The following is a 27256-nucleotide window of genomic DNA, read 5'->3' as shown; positions in this document are numbered from 1 at the left end:
GGAGCAATTGCCGTTTCTCCCTCCCTCCTTTCCAACCCCTTCCTGCCTTTTTGGTGTTAGTTCTAGCTATGTGACGGATGTGAAGATGCAGTGCTGAGCAGGTTCTACCATGAACGATGCTGGGGCTGCATTGTGGGGCTCCACAGTGTTTTGTAATGGAATTGTGAAGGTGAATGGCAGGCTTTCTGGTGAAGCTCCCCCACTCCCCTGCCCAACTGGACCGTGGCTACAGATCATAGAGTTGGAAGGGACCATGAAGAACATCTAGCCCAAATAACTAAAATGCATGAATATGCAGCTATCGAACCTGCAACCTTGGTGCTATCAGCACCACGCTCTAATGGACTGAGCTAACCTGAAGTCGTTAGGCAGTTTTTTGAGCCCCAGCACCCCAGGAGAGTTTCTATTAACCACGTTTAGTATTACATTAGCCTGATTAACAAGGTGATTTCCCTAACTTCAAGTGTTAGCCTGGGTCCATGACAGTGGGCTGCTGCTGCTGCTGAGGCAGATAACTGCTTTTCTGTATGAATTGATAAACACCAATGACTAAAAGCAGTATATAATGGAAACATTCCCCACTAGCAGATTCCCCTCTGGAGCTGCTCCGCGAAGATCCCAAGCAAGTTGGTGCTGATGGAGGAAGGGAATGCATCTGTGTGTACATGTCTGTGTATGAGTGTGAAACCCAAGACCAGTTCTCTAAGATCTTAAGTAGAAGTCTTTCCTAGCGCTCACACTCACAGAATCATAGATCATAGAATTGTAGCATCGGAAGAGACCACCAGGATCATCTAGTACAACCCTCTGCAATGCAGAAATCTTTTGCCCAATGTGGGGCTTCAACCCATGACCCTGAGATGAAGAGTCTCAAGCTCTATCAACTGAGCTATCTCAAGAATACAGGCCCTTTAAACTGCTCACCAGCCAACTTAAACCAGGCAATGTAGACCTAGCAATAGTATCTCTCCACCTTCAACATATAATAAAAGCAGGACTGGGAGTGGGGTCAAGAGCAATAACGACCCCAGTATTTTGCTCCATGACAAGGCTACCCTTATAAGATCAGCCCATCGTGTGACCCAGCTGCCCCCAACCTGCTGCCCTTCAAATGCTGTTGGACTACAAACCCCATCAGCCTCAGCCAGCATGTCCAATGGTGGGATCCATTGTACAAAACATCTGGAAGGTACCAGGTCAGAGGAAGGTCACCGTGATCTCTCACCAACATCCCCCCCCCACTTTTTTTTGGTACTTCCACGTCTCTAAATTGCAAAATATGCAAGCCGTTCTCTGCATCTGCTCTGAAGAACAGGAAGGCAAGAGTCTTAACAAGGATGCAAAGGAGCCTTCCCTGATGGGTTGGGGAGACACTTACCGCCGACATTGTTTTTGTAGGTGTTGTAAAGTTCTTTCACCCGCCGGTAGCGGAATGCTAATTTCCTCATCCAATCAACTCCCCCGTGAACTCCCGAGCCCAGACAAAGATTTGCTCCAGCGGTTGAACTGTGAAAGCCATCTGCTGAGAAATTATATGTGCTGTGGCAAAGGAAGGAGGAGAGGGGAAAGGAGTGAAATTATAACCTACGCTTCCCATTAGGACGGATAAACTAGACAAGAGGAAGACATGCTCCAGACTTCTGGCTAAACTAGAGTCAGTGGACGATGAAAAGAAAGTGTCCTTCCCCATTTGCCCTGTAATTTTGTCCTCTCTGCCTATGGTATAGAGATATCAGTTGATGTACATTCGCTCACTGAAAAGGGTCATCTATTGACTCAAACTCTCAGCTAGTTACCATATGCTTTTATCAACATGCTGATGAAACGAAACATAAGATAAAGGCAATGAATGGTCCACCTGGAAGTCGGCCTTTGCAAGTCCCCACAGGATTAAGGGTGTCTGAGCAAGCAGTTTGTGAAAGCAGGGAATAACTGCACTGCAGTTCTGAGGCTACTGCATATATGGTCCTAAATCAATTTAAAGCAACTTGGCTTTTTGGTGGCCCCATCAATGGGTTGGCCCCAATGACAAATATTCCCTATATTCCCTTTGCCCAATGGGAACTTGGGCCCCAATGGTGAAGGAATGGGGTCACATGCATATGGTTTGATTGTTGGAAAATTAATGTGAAGATAAGAGATGCACCCCTTTGTCAAGTGTCAGGTGCATTTAACTCTTCTCTGAAACTTCTGGTACTAGATAACTGCTTGAAAATACAATAATGAGATAACTGCACTCTCCCCATAGAGCAGAAAAACTGGCCAGATCAAAGAAAAAATGGCTAAATCAAACAGCCTCCAGGATATGTCATTGGCTATTCTCCAAGTATCCATAAATAGCTGGGGGACTAGTTACACTGCATGCTGCAACACAGTCGCCTTACCTTAAATCTTGCCCATTGTCGTCTGATGACACATCATCTATGTGTATCTGGTCACAATCCTGAAAACCATTTCCAAAAACAATCAGCCAGGAAATGAGTATTGCTTTGTAAAAACAACAATGGAGAGATTTTGTGCAACAGAAACCATGCTGAGGAAAGATTCCCCCAACAATTTCTGGTCAATTATAGTAATCACATTACAAGCAACATTTCAGTCAGATGCCACATTCCCAGAACACGAGTTATATGCGGTTAAACACAGCAATTCTCACAGACAATAAGGTCACTCATACAACTCGGTTACCCACCTAAGGGTAAATTGTTTCCTATTCATTCCAGGCAGTGTTGAAACATGCAAAGAAACATAATTGTCTTTCAGGAGGACAGCACCATTCATCGTTTCTATGCCTAAACCTACAAACTTCCTTCTTTAGAGAGAACAAGGTTCCAAGGAAAAGGAGACCAACACCAACATATATACAGTGGTACCTCAGGTTACATATGCTTCAGGTTACAGACTCTGCTAACCCAGAAATAGTACCTCGGGTTAAGAACTTTGCTTCAGGATGAGAACAGAAATTGTGTGGCGGCAGCAGCGGGAGGCCCCATTAGCTAAAGTGGTGATTCAGGTTAAGAACAGTTTCAGGTTAAGAACGGACCTCCAGAACGAATTAAGTACTTATCCTGAGGTACCACTGTATCTCTTTCCAATAATGGTATTGTTACATGTGTCTCACTTCTGAACGTGGTGAGAAGTTTCAGGGGGAATGTTACCTGGACTTGGCTTACTCAATATAAGAAAATAGAGGAGGGCAGTGTACACAACATACATTTTAAAGCACCCCCCCCATAGCAACTGTAGTATGCTAAGGGATCTAGGAATGACAGCTTTGTGAGGGGTAAACCACAGCGGCCAGGACTGTTGTCATGAATGTGCTTTAAATGTATGATGTATACACAGCCAAGGTCTGTGGCATTTTTATAGCATTTGCTTTCTGTAAAGGTACCGGTACCCCTGACCATTAGGTCCAGTCGCGGACGACTCTGGGGTTGCGAGTTCATCTCGCTCTATGGACTGAGGGAGCTGGCGTTTGTCCGCAGACAGCTTCCGGGTCATGTGGCCAGCATGACTAAGCCGTTTCTGGTGAACCAGAGCAGCGCACGGAAACAAAAATTTCCTTACAAAAATATAATTGAAAGCAAACAGCAGGCACTCCTACAAGGCAGCTGATCTGCTGCTCCACACTAGATGATGATGATGATTTATTGAATTTATATACCGCCCTATACCCAAAGGTCTCAGGGTGGTTCACAGAACAAAACCAGAATATAAGACCACAAACTATATAATCAAAATAAAAACAACAACCCAATAGCCCCCATCCCCCCCCCAAAAACCCACATTTTAAAAGGGCACAGGATGTCTCAAATCAACCAAAGGCCTGCTTAAAAAGGAATGTTTTTGCCTGGCGCCTAAAGGCAAACTTCCCTGGGGAGAGCATTCCACAGATGGGGAGCCACTGCAGAGAAGGCCCCGTTCTCATGTTGCCACCCTCCGGACCTCTCGAGGAGGAGGCACATGAAGGAGGACCTCAGAAGATGATCTCAGGGTCCGGGTAGCTTCATATGGATAGACCTGGGGTCTTGCAACGCACATGCAACGAACAGCCTTCAGCAAACAGGTGCACACTCTGTATCCCACCTTATTAGCTTTTGCACCATATTTCCCAATCTCTGGTGGCTATTATCTTCAAAACAATCAAGCAAACTCCATCTCCTAACCTACTAATGAAGAACCACTAATTCATCAGTGTTGTTGCACTCAGGTTCTATAGGCTTCCTATAGACATGTGGTTCACCACTATGAGAACAGGATGTTGGACTAATGGGCCACTGGTTGGATCCAGCTGGTTCTTATGTTCTTATCACCAAGCTGTTAGTTAGCAATCTGCCTAAGAGAGGAATGCTCAGCCACAATAATTTTTACACCACCAAACAAATGTGCTGATATGTCATTCATAGCATTGGCTGTTGTTTATCAATGACTGGAAGAAGAAGAAAAACAGGGTAGTGATGATAAGTGCAGAACTTGAGGATGACGATTATTCCATGCTAATTGGCAGAGTTCAGCACCTTCGAACTGTGTCAATACAAAAAAACTTAAGGAACCAGGAACAGGGGCCTGCCAAGAACTCTTAGGGGATGATCATTTCTACTTGCTGAGCACAGAGGAAATTGTGACAGAAAAACACTACAGCTATCAACCTTATTATTTGTGCATGCCTATAAAGTTATACAAAAACTTTGGAGGAGAAAAGCAACCAAAGCCCATCTTGGTAGATAACGGACTTGGAGTTCAGCCACTGTGAAATATGCACTCTAAAACCTTATCTTCCAAGTTCTTTATTGTCTGAGTGGAGGAGGCCTCAACCTCAAAAACTTTAACTATGTTATTTTAATGGTTTCTTTATTTGGTTTGACATTCCAAATTCCTAAAGAGTCAGGAAGCTTCCTTCTGTGACCCTCGCAGGGCAGAAACAAAAAAATCATGCTGCAGTGAGTGTACATGCAAATCAGAAAGTTGCTTCCGCTACCCCCTCTTACCCCACCCCAAAACTATCACATTGACTTGGTATTTTCACAGAGTTGCAAAAGCTTCAAGGGAGGAAGGCTTTTACTGAGTAACATTTAATGAGTAGGGTGGGTGATGGCAAAACTACACACTATGCTAACTGCATTTAAGGTGATCAGTTTTTAAATAAAAACACTGAGAAGCATTTGGCGCAGAGCAGGTGAAGAAATATTAACTTTTCTTGACGGAAATAGCCTTGTGAAGCTGTTGTTTGCATCAGGAAGGAAGCTCATTGAGTTGTAGAGTTGGAAGGGTCACCCGACGGTCATCTAGCCAACCCCCATGCCAGTGTTGGGCCTAACGTAAAGGATCCAAATGGTCCAGCATAGTTATAGGTGAGCGAAGAGATTATGGCTATATACTACACCTCCAAGATCAGAGGCAAGATGCTTCTAAATCTCAGGTGCTAGGGATCATGAGTGCAAGAGGGCCATTTCCCTCATGTCCAACTTGTGGACTTTGCAGAGACATTTGATTGGCTGCTGTGGGAGACATGATTCTGCACTAGATAGGCCTTTGGCGTGATCAAGTAGGGCTCTTTGTACGCTGTTCTGTTTTGGAAAGACAGATCAGGATCTGAGGGGCCAAAGGCAAGGGCACAGAAGAAGGCCAAAGGCAGAGTCCAAAGAAGACAGTGAGATGGGCAGGGCAAGATGGGTGAGGTGAAGCCAGGGGCGGAGGAAGGGGTGTGGTGCGTGCGGGTCACCCTGGGTGTCACCACTGAGGGGAGTGACAAAATGCCGGGCGGCACTCACCGTGGGGCCTGCAATGCGCCAGAGCCACACGTCTCTCCTGGGACAGGTGGCTTGGGCGCGCACCCAAACGGTCTGCCCACTGCCTCCCCCCCAGCTGAAGGGCAGCTGAGTGGGAGGAGGCAGGCAGACTCCAGAGGCCCCGTGGTGTGCCCTGCCCCTATGAGTGGCTCGCCCCGCCCCTGGGCACACCACCCCAGGTGCCCGAGTGGCTTCCTCTGCCGCTGGGTGAAGCACCCAGATGCTGCACTGCTATTTTCACTGATGGGTTGCTCAGAATAAGGAGCTGATTCTGAAATCTAGACTTTACAGGGCCTGGTAGATTCAGGTAGGCTGATACTGCAGCCTTCACAGCATCCTTCATACCCAGAGGTTGGCCATGGTTGCCAAAAACCCAGTACACTGGTGGAACAGGCGATAAGGTGCCCAAGGCTGCTTTACTGAGGCTCCAGATTGAGACCTGTCCCAAGCCCAGGATCCTTACACGATACAAACATGGGATTCAACCCATGCACATTTACAGGTGTGTTTCTTTAAACTACCTTGACGTTCCTTAAAAAACCAAGGACCATCACGGCAGAGACACAGATCCTGCTTTCGCTCGCTTGTGTGCGTTACAAGCCAGACTTTTGCTGAAGGCGAATCTGATATGCCAATTCCATGCTGATAGTAATATCTATAGTTCCTTCCTTCCTTAGTCACTTTTCAGGCTGCATTTTAAGTGAGGGCTGACTCTACAAACATGGCCCGAGAAAACAAAATTAAAAGCACATTTCTGCTGGCACACTCGCATGCCTTTCCAGAATGCTAAAAACATTCTCAGCCGTGCATGCGGATTGTGAAAAGCCACGCTGGAATAATATTGTCGCAGCCCACTCAACTTGAGTTGCACTGCGCAGCGCAATTATGTCAGGGGAAAGGCATTTGTAGGGGGGGGGGGAATCTGCTTTTCTCATTTGTGAATGAATTGTTCTGTATGCTAAAGTTTGACAACAGTAGCGATCACATTTCTGACTTAATAAAATACCATGACACTTAGTGAGACACTACCTCATAGTCCGTTGCCGACCGACACTATCATGTTACTGGGTAAAACACAGCAAAGCTGGACAAGGCAAGAATGTAGACCATATTTTACTACAGTACTTGGTTACCAGACTAATTTTTCATTCTTGCAGATTTTGCTTTTGAGACCTTGGTGAGCAACGAGGAGGATGTGAACATCTGGGTGGCTCAACATGAGGCTCCAGTTTGGCTTGAATAAAGTTTGGTAATGAGGACATTTCCAAGACCAGGCTCCACATCTGTTGGCTTTAACTGATATGCTGAGATCTCATAGGGATCTGTGATTGCTGTGCCTCTTACAGGCCATGTGGGTAATTAAAATAAACCACAAGCACTACTTGTAGTCTCCGAGAGCAATTGCTATGGTGCTGTAATGTTTAGATCATCTCTCTCTGGTGATCAAATGCGAATCGGTATCTATAAATAAGCCAACAGGAGATGGCAGGCTCGCAAGGGAAATTCTGGATTTTATGGGCTCCAGAAGTTAGAAGATAGGATTGTGATTTTGTAAGTTGTCCAAAAAAAAGAAGAAGCCAAAATTCTTGTATTCTGCCCCTTAGGACTTATGCTTGCAAATGTCACTGCAGTTTCATTCCTAGTATTGTAATTTTCTAGCCAGTATGGAATTTGAATGCATACCCACCCACACCCACCCATACCCACCCTGATACTACAGACATTTGGAAATAGAAATAAAAGTAATTTACAAAGTTACTTTGGTGCTCTGATTAAAATGTGTATGTTCCTTGTTCAAATACAGTTTTTTATTTCTTTTCTGGACATCTCAGCCTTAGACAGAATGACTGTCCCGCCCCCCTCAAAAGCCCATATCTTACAATATGAACATTGGTTGGCTCTCCTATAAATATGATTTCACTGTCCAAGTAAACTTTACTCTAACAGATCAACATGTTAATGTGCTTGAGAATTTGGGCTGCTAATTTAAAGCATTGCTTTGGATATGCAGTTCTTTAAATGCTTCTCCAACAGGGCAAACGGACTTAAGTTTCAGAATGCCCAGTTGATATAATTCCATGAACATGGATGTTAAAAGTGCCAATACAATTGCACAACCAGGAGCAAAGCACATCAAAGCATCCACAATGTGTTCAGGGATTACATCACACTCGGTAGAACTTCCCACTTTCCATAGGAATGGAAAAGCAAGAGGTTAGCTTGAACCAGGGACTAACGTGAACAAAATTTACACCTCCCTGACCCTCTTGGTCTCGCTACTCCTCCAGCCTCATGAATGCATCTTATTTACATGCTAACCTTCAAATGAGCCTGCTGGACCAATTCAGTTTTGGGTTATCTAGTCTTGCTTACCTCCTCATATACCACTTGATGGTGCTACAACATACTGCAACTCTGGCAGAATCAAACAGGGCACAATTCCCTCTGCTTGCTTTTCTACATCCCTCTCTTTCACTGACTCTCTATCTCTGCATTTCTTTAGGCCAGCTAGACTAGATGACAGAGATGCAGTCCTGGCATTGTCTTTTTACACAGAAGCTACAAACGTGACTGCATCTGTGGCAGAGGAGGGGCTGCTCGAACCTTTCTCTATTACCTGTCCCCCCCCCCCCGGATCCAAGTACCTCTCCCAGGGACATTTCTTCCTGCACAGGAAACATATTTATTTCCTTTAAGCAGAGAAAAAGCACCAGGAAGGAGCAGTATTGATCAAGAAAAAGTGGCTCCATACCCGCCCACTCAACTCTTCTGTTCTGTGCAACTGGAACTTTTACAAGTGCCACTTAATGTTTGGTCTGCGCTAGCAAGGAACCGATCCTTTAGTGTAGCAGCACCTACACTCTAATATTAGCCAGCTGTGTCTGTTTTTCCTGTTACTGGTGCCTTCTGGAAACTGCTTTGTTCAGGAAAGCCTACCCAGAAGACATGCCATTTTATGACGTGTATTTGTTTTTAAATGTAGATATTTTGATAATTGAGCCTATTTTTAATTTTATTGGCATTTTCTTCTGAACATTTTATATCGTTTCATGTTAAATGCTTAAAGGGACCCTTGACCATTAGGTCCAGTCGTGGCCGACTCGGGTTGCGGCGCTCATCTCGCTTTATTGGCGGAGGGAGCCGGCGTACAGCTTCCGGGTCATGTGGCCAGCATGACTAAGCCGCTTCTGGCGAACCAGAGTAGTGCACGGAAACGCCGTTTACCTTCCCGCCGGAGTGGTACCTATTTATCTACTTGCACTTTGATGCGCTTTTGAACTGCTAGGTTGGCAGGAGCAGGGGCCGAGCAACAGGAGCTCACCCCGTCGCGGGGGTTCGAACCGCCGACCTTCTGATCGGCAAGTCCTAGGCTCTGTGGTTTAACCCACAGCACCACTCGCGTCCCTGGTTAAATGCTTAAGAGCGCTGTTTCTCTAAAAGTGGACTTGGGGACTTTGGACCACTTTCAAGCCTGGTCCAGTGCCTCCTGGTTTTGCTCCCATTAGCTCCACCCTCTGACTGGTCCAGTCAATGCCAGCACCAGCAATTCCTAGCATGCCTAGTGAAGATAGCGATGTTCAAGAGTGGAGGAGGGAAAGGTAAGGGCCAGGGGTGATTTTCAAGGACATTAGAAATCAATTATGATTACAAGCAAAAACAAAATCTCAAAGCAGGAATGGAAAGGGTATAAGAGAAGAATGTTATTAGATGAAGAAAATGTAGGAGTCCAAGCGAGGAGGGATGTAAGTGAACTGCTGAATAGAGTGGCTGCGGAGAACAGGTACAAGTTGACAACAATGGGCCAGGGTCTTTCACAACAATTTAGGGGGATAACTCTCTTCTTCTGTGCAAAATCAGTATGGATGACTGATAGAAGGCCATTCAGTTGGAATGAAGCTGCTATTTAGCATCGTATGGGAGCTTCCCTCAGCAAAAAGGAAGCTTTCCCCCACTCCTCTGAACAAGCTACATTTTCAGGGTTCTCGGGGGGACGGGGACGGGACGCTATGACTGTTAAAGTGGTATAATGGTTCTTTCAAAGGTATAGATGATTTGCTTTCTGAAACTCCATGGCAATGGATGTTATTTAAAGAAAGAGTAGCTGCGATCTCTCTTCGATTTACAAGCATCTTGTCTTCCAACACAGCACTGCTTTGGACATACCAAACTCCACCTTGCATGAGAAATTCCCTCAGTGAGCAAGGGGGCAAAGGGGCTTGTGAGTCGGTTACTTTCTCTGTCCCCTGCCTGCCTCACCTTCCCTGAGAATTTTTCAGTGTGAAGTACCATCTTGTGCTCTGGGGAGCAAATGCAACGTTGAACACACAAATCATAAGCACCTGAACACTCCTTCAGCATTTATGCATATTTAACTTTGCACAACTGCCACCTTTGACACTCTCAGAAATCAGACTCCAATTCTTATAACACAGGGTTTGCTCAGGCAAATAACCATTCCATCATGAGAAGAGAGAGTTGTGGTTTTTTGTTTTTTTTCTATACTAGCCTCCTTGAGCCAGTGCTGTGTTGTCTAAGGACATCTCAGCCACAAACTAATGCAAACTGCTCTGTCTAGCTGGCTAAACTAAGCATATTTTTAGCACTGCAATTGCTGGTTTGCCATGGGGCAATACACACTTTCCTTAGTCAGGGTCCATTCCGTAATCAAATTGCAAACAGAATTTGGATCCTTGCACCAAACAGATTTCAAGCTTTTGGTTTGCTTGAAGTATATTTAAAAAGACAAATCCTTAAAAAACAGCCTTAAAAAGATGAAGGCTGTAACTGCTAAGATCTCGGTCTGCAATCCTATACACATTTACCTGAGAGCAAGTCCCAATGAACTTAGTAGGACTTACTTCTGAGTACTTATGTAGACAGTCAGTCCCAAATGCCTTCCAGAATCCCAAGGGCACCATTTGCCCTCCCACATTTTTATAAAGCAGGACATAGTATTGTCCCGTTTTCTGCAAGGTGACACCAGACCCATTTACTCAGATCAATAATGTTTACATAATTTATGCCATTCACATGCTGTTACTTAAATTTATGCAATTCACATGGCTTTGGTTCTTTGGGTTGTAGAATTCTTGCTTTTTGAACTGCAGCAGGCCAAGAAACCCAAAATTACTGTTCTCTTATGTGGGATGGGAAATAAAGAGGTACAAACGTTCAGGTGGTTAGGTAGAAGTTTTCCCTCCCTGTCTCATAGCACTAAAAATCAGGGTCATCCAGTACAACTGATTGGCAACAGATTTAGGGCAGACAATAATAAGTACATCTTCACACAGCATGCAGTTAATTTGCGGAACTTGATGCCACAAGACGTGGTAATGTCCTCTAGCTTATGAAGTCTATCAGTGGCTGGGGCCTCCAGGTTCAGAGTCAATATGCCACTGAATCCTACTTGGTGGGAGCAGCCACAGGAGAGAGTTATTGCCTTCATGTCTCGCTTGCAGGCTTCCCAGAGGCATGTGATTGGCCACTGTGGAAAAAGGGATCCTGAGATGGATGGACCAATGGTCTGATCCACCAGGGCTTTACTTTTGCCCTCCCTGCTTGCAATGGTGTGTCTTCTAATATGAAACAAGCCCTTGCTTGCCTCGTGGTGAGGAATTGACAGCACATATGCTAATCCTCAGATGCTTTTGGGTGGTCTGTAGCCTCTTGTTAGAATCACAAGAGGCCCAGATTTTTGGCTGCAGCTTTGGCAACGTGGGATCATGAAACAAGAAGGCCCAGTAGAGATTGTGGTTTCCACAATCTGGTGGTGCCTAGTCCCTTTTCATTCCTCCTGACAGACGAGTGGTTTTTTGTAATTGGGTCTAGCCATTATTGAACAAGTATATCTCAGAGGCAAGTGCCACATGCTCATGAGACACGGCTTCTCTTTCACCACAGCATGTATGAAAACAAGAACCGCATGCAGCTGAGATGAATGCATTAGCTGCAGCTCGTGATGTGCTTCCAGGTGGTCCCTGCTCAGTAGAAACCTATGGGTCTCAAATGGGCGAAACGTTGTAGAAAACAGAGAACAAAAAAGATTGGCTTCTTTTCTGAATGAGCAAAAAGTGATGGTGGCTGTTCAGAAGGAGTCAGGCTGACACTTCTTTAATGCTTTCCCCCTTTTACTTTCATCCCTAATAAATAAGACTGCTGGCAGAGCCTGTATTATTTATTATTGTCACTGCTTTTTTCTGGGGGGAAGGGAATGCAGGGGTACGGATACCCCTAAACAGTTTGTGAATCTAAGTTTGGCTTCATTGAGGGGCAGTATTTCAATATGGGTAGGAAATCGAGAGTACGCCTAAACATTTTTTTTAGAAAGAAAGCACTGATTATTATCATACAGTGTCCAGCTATTTCAAATGCTGTGATAATGATGAAGATGATGGGGAGGGAGGGGAAAATAATAGGAGATACTGATCTGCATCTATTTAGCTCTTGCTATGTGGGCTCAAAGCTAGTTTGATACATGGCCCTTGGCTCTGCAGGTAATTTAGCTTCACCAATTTATTAATGTTATGCTGATGATGATTTGGGTTTACCTGCTGCAACTTGAGTGTTGCTTTTGTATTATTGGGTCCTGATCACATGAAGGAGCCAGCTTATTTCCACCCCAAACTAACTAACGAATAACCAATAAAACAGGAAGCCCCAGGAGGCACAGGTAGCAAAGGCTTCATTCTTGAAATTTAGCAATACAGACACACAAAATTGTGACCATAACCCTCCTTTCACTGCCAAATAACCAGGGAGGAAAAACGTAAAGAAGACAGATTCAAATACTCTCAAAATATCATTTTAACTGCAATTATGTGCAATCCTATACAGACTTACCCAGGAGTTCAGTTCTACTGAACTCACTGGGGCTTACATCTGAGTAGACCTGCACAGGACTGCACTGTAACAAAACTTTGGTTATAGAAGGACAAATGTTTCCAAAATGGGTAGATAAAAAAGGACGTACTGTATAAATTGAAAGGAAACCAATACCTACTTCGAGGTCATTAAAAAACAGGTGAGTATCTGCAAGGTTGAAGATCATTTCTTCCATCATAAGGCCTATCCGGACGGATGTGGTGGTGTCCTGTTAGAAAGGAAAAGCTGTCAACCATTTTAATATCTTTGGATTTTGGGATTAAATTTTGAGAAAACATATGATACTGAAACTCTACACTGGGAAAAACAAACAAAAAAGTAAGAACTTGCACCAGAATTAGGACATGTAATGCTATTCCCTCCTCTGTTCCTGTCTATCTTAACTTTATATATATAAGGATACCCCTACATCTCTCTCTCCCTCCCCTATAAACCATGGCAGCACAATACGGATTTCTATAAGCCTTGCCCTAATTTTTTGCAGATTTCTGTGGAGGCATGTAATTGAATGGTGAGGTTAATCAAACAAATCCGTCTGGGAGAACCTACAAAGCAGCAAAATACACAGACAAGAGTGTATTTCTGTCAACCTTTGCGGCAAATAGTGTTGACAACGGTTGATGTATATACGCATGAACCTAAATTATTATACATTCTTGATGTAGCTGTTAATTAAAGAAGAATGGCTGCGGTTCCAGCCACATGGGTAACTTATGGGGGGCTGCATTGAAGGAAAAGGAAAGCTCTGATAACTTGATTGCATTTGAACATGAAAGCTAAGGGCCATCATCATTTCTTTTATTCAAAAGGTTTTTGTTTCAATATTCCCCCCCCCCCCCGAAAACCTTTGTGGCTATAAACAGAACAGCACAGAGATTACAGAAACAGCAACTGGCTACTCAAAACGTTCTAAATCCCTTTCCCCACTACAAGTTACTGGATTGCATCTACTTTCTTCTTATATATTTGAGAACAGGCCCCTGCCTCTTTCCAAGGGCTGCATGTCCAGATCACATGGGTAAAGATTTCACCAGGTATGGTCCATGAGTGCAGCCAGACAGGGGAGTAATTGTTTGCCCAAACAGTGTTACATGAGCCTACAGTGATGTAAAAGTAAGTATGGGAAATTTCTTGTAGCTGCTGTTAGTTTTAGCACAATGGGCTCACATCTTCTCCTTTGTCGACACTCACTCAATATCACCCTTTCCCATCTTTCTGCCATGTCCCACCTTCCTTTTTAAAAATAATTTTCATTTTTCATTTAAAAAAACCCAACCACAACACAATAACCATTTTTTATTTATTTGTTCACTTGAGATAACCAAATTTACATACTGTTTGGCAGTACTAATACTTCTAAGCGATTTTCTTTTTCAAGCGGTTTATGTGCTCCTGCCAATCTAGCAGTTCAAAAAGCACATCAAAGTGCAAGTAGATAAATAGGTACCGCTCTGGTGGGAAGGTAAACGGCATTTCCATGTGCTGCTCTGGTTCTCCAGAAGCAGCTTAGTCCTGCTGGCCACATGACCTGGAAGCTGTACACCGGCTCCCTCGACCAATAAAGCGAGATGAGCGCCACAACCCCAGAGTCGGCCATGATTGGACCTAATGGTCAGGGATCCCATTACCTTTATATATATTCTTTTTTCTAATATTTTTATTGGTTTTCATGATAACAAACATCTTATGACAATAAGCATTAAGAAATAGAAAAAAATATTGAACAACTGTATCATTTTGCATAATGTTTGTATTCAATACAGTGCCAAAATATGGAGTTTCTCCCATCCCCCGACTCCCCTCTACCCCCTCCATGGTTCCATGATTTCATTGTTAAATCGTGCATGTCCAAATCATATTTCCATCCATTTATATCTATTTTTATCTATTATGATAGTATTGCAAGTGTTTTTTAGAATCCTGCTGATGTATTTACTTGTATACAATGCTTTGTCATATATGCAATAAAAGTTTCCCGTTCATTTTTAAATTTGTTATCATCCTGATTTCTAAGTCTACCAGTTAGTTTGGCCATCTCTGCATATTTCATTAACTTATGTGCCAATTTTTTTGTGTGTGGGAATTTTCTCCTCTTTCCAGCGATTGGGCTATCAATATTCGTGCAGCCATAGTCGCATACATGAAAATATTTATATATTTTTTTGGTATTTCTCTTCCTATAATTCCTAATAGGAAGGCTTCTGGTTTTTTAACGAAGGTTATTTTAAACAATATATATGTATTATTTCAAATATCTCAATAAAATTATAAAAAATAAAAAGAGAACCAATCACATTATAGGAGGGAGAAAGGTTGTTTTCTGCTGCTCCAGAGAAGCGGACACGGAGCAATGGATCCAAACTACAAGAAAGAAGATTCCACCTCTACATTAGGAAGAACTTCCTGACAGTAAGAGCTGTTCGACAGTGGAATTTGCTGCCAAGGAGTGTGGTGGAGTCTCCTACTTTGGAGGTCTTTAAGCAGAGGCTTGACAACCATATGCCAGGAGTGCTCTGATGGTGTTTCCTGCTTGGCAGGGGGTTGGACTCAATGGCCCTTGTGGTCTCTTCCAACTCTATGATTCTATGATTCTATGACATCTTCTCATTCTTGCATTGGAGTCAAAAAGGCAAATGTATCAGCATTAACGGAGAGAAAGAGATTTAGATGCTTGTTAGCTAAACCTTGTGAAGCCCCATGCCTAAATATTTTATTAGTTTATCTGATCTGATCTGATCTGATCTGATCTGATCTGATCTGCCATAGAGGGCATAGTCCTCTCTCTCTCTCTCTCTCTCTCTCTCTCTCTCTCTGGGATTTCTGTTGACTGGTTTGAAAAGCAGCCTGCACATGATGTTAGCCACAATCCACATATATCCTGTTTTTTTTCTTGGGAAAATGCTGCATTTTGATGCGTTCTCCCCCAAACCAGCTTCAATCCGAATGGAGAAAAAGAATGATCTGGCTGCGTTTTAAGCGAGTGATGTGTACAAAGTCTCTGACTACATGGGGAGACTTCAGTGCATGCAGCTGTATACAGCGGGGCTCTCGGCAGATACTCTATGACAGGGGTCAGCAAACTTTTTCAGCAGGGGGCCGATCCACTGTCCCTCAAACCTTGTGGGGGGCCGGACTATTTTTTTTTGGGGGGATGAACGAATTCCTATGCCCCACAAATAACCCAGAGATGCATTTTAAATAAAAGGACACATTCAACTCATGTAAAAACATGCTGATTCCCAGACCGTCCGTGGGTCGGATCCGGCCCCCAGGCCTTAGTTCACCTACCCATGCTCTATGAATTAACTGTGTATGAAACAGGGGCTGAGCCTGCCACTACAGAGCCATGTCACTTCACTGAATGCATGATTAAAATTTATTTAAAGGGTCTTGTGTCTCTCTATTAAAGGGGTAGAGATTTTCCAAGGAGAATTATTGCACCTGGAAGATTCGGCAGCGTGTTTGGTTATGAGTTAACTTGCTCATTCCTTGTATCTCTAGAGGCGGCAGTAGCCTTGAACAGAAAACATGCTTGGAACTAGGTTATTTTTTAAAGAGAAAACTCTACCTACAATATTCAAGCTTTGGGCGAAAAGTAATAGTATATTTTCAGTTTTCACACTTACAATTTTTAGACGTTTTGTGCCAAGTAGAGATTGTATTCAACACAGTGCTAAGGCTGAGGATCTGTCAGTTGCAAGGATTTTCCTTGCATAGCAGAACCTTCTCCCTCTCTTGACTCTCTCCACATCTGTTCTGAGGTCCCGTCCGTCCGTCCCCCCCCCCCGCTTGCAATGCAGGAATCTCTTGCCCAACGTGGGGCTCAAACTCACAGCCCCAAGTTTCCTGTTGCACTAGAGGGAATCCTGGCTTTTGCTAGTGAAATTATATAATTGATATAGTTGAATTCTGATATCCTGAAGTACTTTCAGCTTTTCTCCTAACTTTGGTACTCTGCCTACCTATGTTGCTCTACCCATGTGGCTACCCAAGTTTTTGTTTAATTATTTCCCCTGATTCTGCTAGGCTTGTTTTCTTGTTTTCTTGAGGTTAAGGCATCCTATTCAACATTAGGTAAAGGTAAAGGGACCCCTGACCATTAGGTCCAGTCGTGGCCGACCCTGGGGTTGTGGCGCTCATCTCACTTTATTGGCCAAGGGAGTTGGCGTACAGCTTCCGGGTCATGTGGCCAGCATGACTAAGCCACTTCTGGCAAACCAGAGCAGTGCACGTAAATGCCACTTACCTTCCCGCTGGAGCGGTACCTATTTATCTACTTGCACTTTGACGTGCTTTCGAACTGCTAGGTTGGCAGGGACATTAAGGTGTCCCTAATGACGGTATGAAAATAAGCAGGTGGTGGCACATTTCATGTTTTAGACCTCATGAATGTCCACAAAAGAACAGGAAAGCCGGTCAAGAGGTTAAGGACTATTCTTTAGCATTTCTCCCATCATGTTTACAAACTTCTTTCCATGGCCTTGAGGGCTAGCAACGTTTTTATTTAAAGAAAAGCTGGGCTTGCTAAATACCGTAGCTTTCAACTATGGAGCAAATCCTACAAGGAAAGTCCACATTCTTCTTCAGACTAAGGAAACACCTCACCAAAAAAATGTTTTCTTACTTCTCCCCTATTAAACCCAAGACTTCATATCATTACATCTATTGTTAGTTTGCCTTTTAAGCTTCTTTTTCATTACCTTCATACCGGACCTGCACTGGGGAGCTTTTTATTTTAATTTCCTTTTGCTTTTCCAGCTATTCTTTGGTCCCAACACACCATTTCTTTATAATTTATTACATCACCACAGGCACTTCTATCAAAATGTTCTTGTAAATTTGTTTTAAGTCGTCTCTATTGAATTTAGTTTGATTTTCTTTCATAACCTTTCTCAGACTGAATAAATATATTTACATGGGAATTTTCCTATATCAAGTGTAAGAGGGAGGAGGACGTTCTGTAATTCGTAATTAGTGGCTTAAATTAAAACTCAATATATGCATGCCAATCAAAATTTGATCACCCAGGTGCAGGATCGGGGCAACAGTGTGTGTGTGTTTAAGTGCAGAATCCCAACACACTGAAGACTCCACCAAGCAAGCTAAACTTGGCTTAGCATCCATGTTTGGTCTCATCTTTCTGACAGGGCTATGGGGAAGGGTTATAGCTCAGTGGTAGAACATCTGCTCTGCATCCAGAAGGTCCTGGGTTCAATCCCTCATATGTCCAGGTGGAGCTGGAAGAGAACATTGTCTGAAACCCTAGAGAACTGGTGCTAATCAGTGAAGGCAGTGCTTAGCGAGTGTCCAGGCTAGGAGAGCTACTCTGATGAGGAATGGGGGGGGGCTCCCCTTGCCCCTGCTCCTGCCAAGGATCCTGAAGCTGCCCAGGAGCAGTGGAGCGGTATAGATTTGGAGCAGTGGTTTGCAGAGGGACATAGTTCAGAAGACAACAGCTGGGCAGAACTGAGTGGGGAACAGCTAGGAGAAGAACAGGGAAGGGAGAGAATTAGCAGACTCCCTTTCGCTGGAAAGTGTCCAACCTATCAGTCTAAGATCATGGAGAGTAAATAAGGTAGCTACACAGAAGGTCCAATGGTTGCGAGATCAGGTTGCCAGACAAAGGAAGTGACAGGGGTGGCTCGGGGGGAAGTGGGTGGAAACCTTAATTGGTAGCACCTTTCCTCCGAGAATGGAGTCTTTGTTCTTTCGCTGTGAACATCAAAAATATATTTAACTGGTAAGAGACTATTTTCACTTTGTTCTGCTTATCCATGGCCAAAGGGAGGGAGGAAGCCATTTCTCCGAAACCTGACAGCTAGGTGGACCAACTTCTCAGAATAAGGCAGCTTTTTTATGACAGATTGGGCCATCTTTTTCTCACTGCTGCAACTGAGAGCCAAACAACATGTTCCAATAAAAATACACACCTTGTGCCAAAAGCATTTATGTTTAACACCATCCTCCCTTCTGTAATGGCTAGTAGAGCTTACCAACTTCCTGATGCTTGGTGTTTTCCCCACCCTCTGAGGATGGCAGCCAATGATGTGGAGTGGGGACTGGGAAATGTGGAACACAATGTCAGTAGTTGGCTAAGTTCCACTAGCCGCTTTAGAGGTGGCACATTTATAGAACACTGAATATTTGGCCCTGATTGGTCAGGCCAACTGTGGGAACAAAGCATTGCATCAACTCTTGAAAGCATTCCAGTGCATGTTCTGACGGCAAAACAGTACATAACCCAAGGTAGGTTGAAGCAGGATGAAACCTAAGTGGATGTGTGCTAGAACACCCATAAGTTAAATACTGTGGCTGCTACCACCAATTATGTAACATGTTGTGCAACCTCTGGTGTATTCATTCCCATAACATTCCCCATTATTATTCTCATTTTCCAGAGGAAGGATGTAAGATGAAGATGATGCTACACCGGTATGGTAAATCATTCAGCTCAGATAAGGGAAGCAAGCATGCAAATCCCTTTTCAGCTCTGAAGCTCACAAGATCTTGGGCAAGTGGCACTTAATCTCAGCCTAGTCTATAACTTAGGGTTGCCGTAATGCTGAAATGTCACTCAAGATCTTCTTGGAAGGGAAGTATATAAATATTATTGCCCAAGGCCACCCAACGGACCCCCAGGGACCTGAACCAGGGTCTCTCCCAGATCAATGCCCGGTTCTCTATCCCTGCTATCTCCAACCGCATGGCCTCCAGATGCATTGAGCTAAAATTCTCATCATTCCAAAACAGCTATGATGTACCTGGTTAGGGAAGGCTCTTCCTTCCTATCGTTCCACAGCAGCTTTATAAACACCAATGTGAAACGAAAAAGTCAAGAAATGGCGACTACGTGAATCAGCTTGTGGAGAGAAAGGAACAGGCATAATTACTTCTCTCTAGCAGACACAGGTATGGCACCACCACCCAGCTTATCATCCTAAAGTGTGTTTTTTTAATCCCTCTTCCATGTCTTCACATCTAAATCCAATAGGTACAGTGGTACCCCGCAAGACGAATGCCTCGCAAGACGGAAAACCCGCAAGACGAAAGGGTTTTCTGTTTTGGAGGCGCTTCGCAAGACGAATTTCCCTATGGGCTTGCTTCGCAAGACGAAAGCCCATAGGGAAATCTCCGGGGACCTGTTTTAAATTGCTGGCGGTCGGGAGCAAAGACTTTCGCCCACAGCCGGCCTTCAGAAGAGGTCCTGGACCTAGGAAAAGTCTGTGTTTGAGGCCCTGGAGAGTCACTGCCAGTCAAAGTAGACAATACTGAGCTAGATGGATCAGTGATAAGGCTTGGAATATGGCAGGTTTGTGCATTCAGTTGTTGAAAAGGAACACACAGATAAATTAGGTTGGGTTAGAGCAGTGATTTTTCTAACAGTGTTGCAGGGCCGTGTTTATCTGGGGCTCCCCAGTTAGAAGACCAGTAATAACAAGATTTTTTTGAAAAGCCAATTGCCGTTAGCAAAGTGTAACCATAGGAAGGTGCTGAGTGTTGTTCTAGGATCCACCCTTGACTCAGAGCAGCCTAGAATACATAGAAGAGGCCTGCAGGATCAGTTTGATGATGCATCAAGTCCAGCACCCTTTTCCCTTCAGTGACCAAATAACCGCCCCTAGGAAGTCCACAAGCAGGGCATGAAGGTAATAGTCTTCCCATAATCCTTTGCAGGATGCAGCGGTTTCATGGTAGACAAGGGGAAGGTGGGGTTCTTCACTAAACTATTCAATACAGAAAGCGGTTGCTTGATATAGAAACTTTAGAAGCCAATGGAATTGGGAAAGTGAAAATCAATAGAACAGTGTTTTCCCTTCCTCAATACAGTGGTGCCTCGCAAGACGAAATTAATTCGTTCCGCAAGTTTTTTCTTCTTGTGAGTTTTTCGTCTTGCGAAGCACGGTTTCCCATAGGAATGCATTGAAAATCAATTAATGCGTTCCTAGGGAAACCGCCTTCAGACCAGGTCCGGGGACAGTCTGTCCCCCGACCTCTTCTGAAGGCTGGGGGGGGGGACAAGGGCTTTTCTTCCCACTGCTAGCCTTCAGAAGGCTGTTCTGAAGGCTGGCGGTGGGAAGAAAAGCCCTTCTTCCCACCTCCCGCCCTGCAAGCTCCGGGGACAGGAGGGCTTTGCTGCCGACCGCCAGCATTTTAAAAGCCCCTGCCGTCCCGGGGCGATTTTAAAATGCTGGCGGGCGGGAGCGAAGCCTCCGCTGTCCCGGGGAGATTTTAAAATGCTGGGGGTCGGCAGCGAACGCTTCGCTCCCGACCCCCAGCATTTTAAAATCTCCCCGGGACAGCAGAGACTTTTAAAATGCTGGGGGTCGGCTCTAACCCAACCTAATTTATCTGTGTGTTCCTTTTCAACAACTGAATGCACAAACCTGCCATATTCCAAGCCTTATCACTGATCCATCTAGCTCAGTATTGTCTACTTTGACTGGCAGTGACTCTCCAGGGCCTCAAACACAGACTTTTCCTAGGTATGCAGCTCAAGAGCCTTTTAACTGGGGGGGGGGGATCTGAAATCAAGCCAACCTTGGTTAAAGCAAAGCAATTACCCTACCTCTGAGCCACAGCCTCTCCCAACTGACAGCTGAGATGGAGTTGCTCCAACACCCAGCAATCACATTGCAAATCTGTCTCAAATGCTAATCTTTGGATAGGTGTGCAGGCCATGTTTGTGGGAGGAACAGAATTAGAAGGCTTCTGCCCAACTAAAAGCACCAGGCGTGCCAATATTTTGGCACTGGTTATTACTCTTATTCAGGAGTGGGCCAATATTTTGCTGGGATCCAGCTACCATCATCTCCAGCCATTGGGCATGTTAGCTAGGCCTGGTGGGAATGAAGAGTCCAGCAACATATAGAGGGCACCATATTGGCGGCTCCTATTCTTATTAGTTTGAGGCACTTGCATTCACAGGTTTCTTTTTACATTTCGACTTCTGTACAGTGTTGTGTACATGTGTGCATACACAATGCTAGCTTGAATGACAATATCTCTCAAGTTCCCCTGGCTTTTATCGTAGGGGAAAAGGACATCGGCTGTACCACAGGGTGGTTGTAGGCATACACTTTCCTCATACAAAGAAAGAGGAAATTTCTTACGTCTGTCTCTATGAAATAAGTGCCTGTGTGTGAACTGAAGAACATGTGTTCTTCAGTTCAGAAGAACATGTGAACTGAAGAATGCATGTGTTTTGTACAGTGTTACCTCGGGTTAAGAACTTAATTTGTTCCGGAGGTCCCTTCTCATCCTGAAGCAAAGTTCTTAACCCGAGGTCCTATTTCTGGGTTAGTGGAGTCTGTAACCTGAAGCGTCTGTAACCTGAAGCGTCTGTAACCCGAGGTACCAACATGAATTTGTCAGGTTGCATATTTCACATTGCTGGACTTTAATGTGCAATTATTTATATGGGGAGAGCTTGAGTGTGAAGCTTCAGGGGTAGATGCCCCTGTATTTCCGAAAATACAGAGTTCAGCCTCTGATGCCGTGGCTTTTAGTTTACTTTCATTAAAAAAACAAACATTTGATTATACTTGTTTTTGAAGTGCGAACTAAGCCACACATTGCATTTTTATTTTTTTTAAACCACCTGCAGCTACTCCTGAACCACTTGGCAGGTCCTCTGCATTCAGTTCTCCTGTAGCTGTTGCTGAAAATGTAAGGGAAGTTGGAGACCGACTTATCTTTGGCAATCTCTCAAGCGCAAGTCACTCTTTCTTACTTCAGTTTCTGGTTCCAAATTACTCAAAGTCCCAGACTTATGTCTTAACTAGTAAACTGTTAAGACTTGCATGCCATTAGTGAAAGGGCAGAGAATGAGTGCCCTTCCATTTTACCTATGTGCCAATTCATCTGACATTCCAAGTGTTTGCGTCATGTGTTTCTACATCTCTATCTACATTTTGCTTTTTCAAAAACAAGGAGCGCACTGCACAAAATCTCTCCCCCTCCCATACACAAACTCCTCTTTTATAGAAACTATCAGACTTCCTAAGCTCCTGCCAAGTACTTGCTTATGCAGTGAACAAATAATGACTTTTCCACCAGGAAGAAAGCATTAATTAAGTGTATTTGTCAGACTTCTATTCTAAAGGGAAAGGGGGGGTTATCTTTTGGAGGTGTCAGCCAGAGGTGAAAGGCAGATTAGTATGCAATTGAGGGCCTTCCAAGTTAAATCTCATCTTTGCGGTTAGCTGTTAATAATGAAGTTGTCAGTAAAGAAAGAGTTTAATGGTTTTAATTTGGTTTAATTACTTGGAAATGCTTGGAAATGGGACTAGTTTGTTTGCTTGTATTAACTAGAAAAAAAGAAGCAGAGCTTGTGAAAAGGGGAGAGAGCAAGAGGGAGGGAGAAAAGGCTGAGCCACATGCCTGAACGAGGGCAAGTTATAATCTATTCTTTGGTTGCTGAGTTTCATGCCTTGCTGAGAAAGAATACACATATAAATTAACATGGCTTAGTAGTTAAGCAAGCAGCAGAGGGGAACATTTTTCCCCAACTCCGGAACTCCATTATAACTTTCCTCAAAACCTATTGCTTCATTCTTCTCTTATTTTATTTTTTAAAATCACCTTAGGTAATAATTTGTGTTAATATAAAACCAAAAACTTGGGTCGCTTTACACAGCTTTTCTTATAAGCATTCACTAATACTTTCCCATAACTCCATTAATGGCTACTAGAGGTTCAAATATAGTCAGATCTGACTGCCCAGGCTGCTTGTCCAGCTGGTGATTGTCAGTGGGCAACCTGAAGGTCCCTTCTCTCTCTTCTTATGGTTCTTTGTTGTTCAGCTGGACTTGACAGTCCTTCAAATAGTGGATTCTTTCAAATAGAGGGCTATCCTCTGTAAAATAGGACATTTGGCCATCCTGTGAGCTGGGGACTGGACATGGCACAAGAAAGAGGAGAGGTGCAAATCAGAAACTCTATGGGGTGATGGGCACCTGGGCTGAGCATTTAGAAGATTCCAGTTAGTGCAGATGTAACAGCTTATCTAACATCAGTGGTTTGCACTCCCTACAGTCATGTCAAGCCATGAGAACTGCGGCACACTCAAACTTCCCCTTGTTTTTTCTCTTTAAACACAATCCAAAGCTGCTGAAAACACAACACTAGCTGCCTTGCACAGCTCCACTAACAAACGATATAGTGGCACGTCTAAAACAGTCTTAAGATTGCCTACAATGACTGAATGCTTTTATTATTTAACCTAAAAGGGCACTGAACACAAGATTCAGCCTCTAGTAGGTTAAGCAAAATATTTCCTACTTCCTCAGAAAATCCTTCCCAAATTGTATTCATCTTGAGTTAATCCACCATCTACTGAGCGAATTACAGCGTATTTGTTTTGAAAATCTATTTTATAGAATTCTAAAGGGCTGTGTTTTCCTTAGGAAGGGCTTATTCTGCCTTTTCTCCACTTTCCCCTCTTTCCCCCCTTCTTGCTTTTTAAAGAGGGATGCCTGCTAAAAGGCCATGGCGGGTTTTTAATATCCCAAGGTGCCCAGCCCATATGAGTAGCAAAATGTAAATAAACACAGCTGAACCAGGAAGAAGATGGAAGGTTTTCTCATTATAGAAATAAAATAAACAGATGTCCTTAAGCACTTTGGCTTATGTTTGTCAAAGGAATGGAGAACTCTTAGATGTCTGAACAGCAGCAGCAAGGGTACATACTTATTAGACCAATTCTCAAACAAAGCAAAGAATACATGCCATTCTGAATTAGCTAATAGAGCTCAAGGGGAAAGTCTACGTATCTGAGTTGAACCCTCACAATACAGATTTTCACAAACCAACAACAACAAAAAATCTTTGCAAAGCAAGTAGATTTGAACTTCTTCAATTAATTTTGCAGTGCTAGAAAATAAAACAAGTTCTTCTTTCTTTCTTTCTTTCTTTCTTTCTTTCTTTCTTTCTTTCTGACAGTGCAGAGAATGATAAAAAGCATCATGGGGCTAGCCAGCAGAACCATGAATCAACATGATTCCATTTCAAAGAAAATACTAATTTTAAGGGAAATTAATGTGACTACTGCAACCATACGATAAACTAAAGTTCTATTCTGATAGAAGTTCCCCCTTGAAATAATTAATACACAGTTGAACTCTGTTCTGTTCAAGCTTGAGAATACCATAAGAAGATCTGAAGTTAGGAGAGCGTTTAGGAGATTTGTTGCTCATAATAGCCCTATTCAGACCTTCTTCATATATAGTAAGGGGGCTGTGCTAGCTGACTTCTCTCCCTTTATCCTGTCCCTGTTGCATGACTACCCTCCATGTGCTGGACAATCAGGGATCTAAATCATGTGCGGAGTCCCCATGCATACAGCAAAACTTTCCACTACATATCTTTGCTCCTCAGTGTGTGGAGGGTGGCAGAGCAGGCAATGGGGAAATGAAAGAGAGGGCTGAGCTAGTTAGCAAGAGAAGGATCATGCCTCAATAGGGCTAATGTAAACTCTGTTCTTACCTACATATAAAAAGGTAAAGGGATCCCTGACTGTTAGGTCCAGTCACAGACAACTCTGGGGTTGCGGAGCTCATCTCGCTTTATTGGCCGAGGGAGCCGGCGTACAGCTTCCCGGTCATGTGGCCAGCATGACTAAGCCGCTTCTGGCGAACCAGAGCAGCACACGGAAATGCCATTTACCTTCCCGCCAGAGCGGTACCTATTTATCTACTTGCACTTTGTGCTTTTGAACTGCTAGGTTTGGCAGGAGCAGGGACTGAGCAACAGGAGCTCACCCCATTGCGAGGATTTGAACTGCCAACCTTCTGATCGGCAAGCCCTAGGCTCTGTGGTTTAACTCTACATATAGCTGGTGTGCTAAAGGATAGGGCCTGCACATCCTGCCCTTTGCTTATGCTCACTGCATGTAATGCGTATGCAATAAAACATGATAAACTGTTGATTTTCATCCCTGTAATTTTGCTGGGTATCAGGTGCATTGGACTACACTTGTGCAAACAACTTACACACTGTATCTATTAGGTGTAAGTGAGCCAACTCCATTAAGCAAGCAGACAATTCCATGGGACCACCACAAGCTGAATAAGTCAAAAAGAGCAGATTCAACCTTTCCATGCATTAGCGGATGCACTGTGAAGTCATTCCTGCTTTCTGCATGGACTGAGTATGCTTGGAATTAGTGCACAAAACCTAGCGGGCCAAGATTAGCGCACTGGTCAGAGGTTCCCCACCCCTGCTGCCCATCTTAGGTGAATAAACAGCTTCTGTACTGAGCTCTGCGCCCTTGGATCTAACACATAACGACTGCGCCTTGCCTAGTTCCATTATGGCTTCTACCCACTCAGACCCTGCCCAGGGTCCGCAGTATTGGCAAGATCACTTAACCTAGACTTACTAACCTGGTGCCCTCCAGATATTTTGGACCTCAAGACCCATCAGCCACAAACAGCATGGTAAATGGTTAAGGATGATGTTTTATAGTCCAAAACAGGCTTAGGCAAAGTCGGCCCTCCAGATGTTTGGGACTACAACTCCCATCATCCCTAGCTAACAGGGCCAGTGGTCAGGGATTATGAAAAACAAGTCATGTCAGACTAACCTGATCTCGTTTTTTGACAGAATTACAAGCCTGGTAGTTGAAGGGAACGCAGTGGATGTAGCCTACCTTGATTTCAGCAAGGCATTTGACAAGGTGCCCCATGATATTCTTGTAAAGAAGTTGGTAAAATGCGGTCTTGACTATGCTACCACTCAGTGGATTTGTAACTGGCTGACTGACCAAACCCAAAGGGTGCTCATCAATGGTTCCTCTTCATCCTGGAGAAGAGTGATTAGTGGGGTGCCACAGGGTTCTGTCTTGGGCCCGGTCTTATTCAACATCTTTATCAACGACTTGGATGATGGACTCAAGGGCATCCTGATCAAATTTGCAGATGACACCAAACTGGGAGGGGTGGCTAACACCCCAGAGGACAGGATCACACTTCAAAACGACCTTGACAGATTAGAGAACTGGGCCAAAACAAACAAGATGAATTTTAACAGGGAGAAATGTAAAGTATTGCACTTGGGCAAAAAAAATGAGAGGCACAAATACAAGATGGGGGACACCTGGCTTGAGAGCAGTACATGTGAAAAGGATCTAGGAGTCTTGGTTGACCACAAACTTGACATGAGCCAACAGTGTGACGCGGCAGCTAAAAAAGCCAATGCAATTCTGGGCTGCATCAATAGGAGTATAGCATCTAGATCAAGGGAAGTAATAGTGCCACTGTATTCTGCTCTGGTCAGACCTCACCTGGAGCACTGTGTCCAGTTCTGGGCACCACAGTTCAAGAAGGACACTGACAAACTGGAACGTGTCCAGAGGAGGGCAACAAAAATGGTCAAAGGCCTGGAAACGATGCCTTATGAGGAACGGCTAAGGGAGCTGGGCATGTTTAGCCTGGAGAAGAGAAGGTTAAGGGGTGATATGATAGCCATGTTCAAATATATAAAAGGATGTCATATAGAGGACTGAGAAAGATTGTTTTCTGCTGCTCCAGAGAAGCGGACACGGAGCAATGGATCCAAACTACAAGAAAGAAGATTCCACCTAAACA

At 44.0% G+C, this 27256-nt stretch overlaps 1 protein-coding gene across 2 annotated transcripts in view; it reads right to left on the bottom strand.

The window, feature by feature from the left end:
* The window catches only part of EYA2 (EYA transcriptional coactivator and phosphatase 2), a 146325-nt gene that overhangs the window by 7655 nt on the left and 111414 nt on the right, over positions 1-27256 (bottom strand). For both annotated transcript variants that reach the window (XM_082226149.1, XM_082226150.1), the window contains exons 10-12: positions 12790-12879; positions 2385-2443; positions 1379-1539 (exon numbers count right to left, since the gene is read on the bottom strand). In XM_082226149.1, the coding sequence (XP_082082275.1) occupies positions 1379-1539; positions 2385-2443; positions 12790-12879 (310 nt within the window). The remainder of the gene's footprint in view (positions 1-1378; positions 1540-2384; positions 2444-12789; positions 12880-27256) is intronic.

Source organism: Podarcis vaucheri, assembly GCF_965113315.1.
Source record: "Podarcis vaucheri genome assembly, chromosome: 6".
Lineage (NCBI taxonomy): Eukaryota > Metazoa > Chordata > Lepidosauria > Squamata > Lacertidae > Podarcis > Podarcis vaucheri.
Note: the sequence above shows the minus strand (reverse complement) of the source record. Positions and strands in the feature narration are given on the sequence as shown.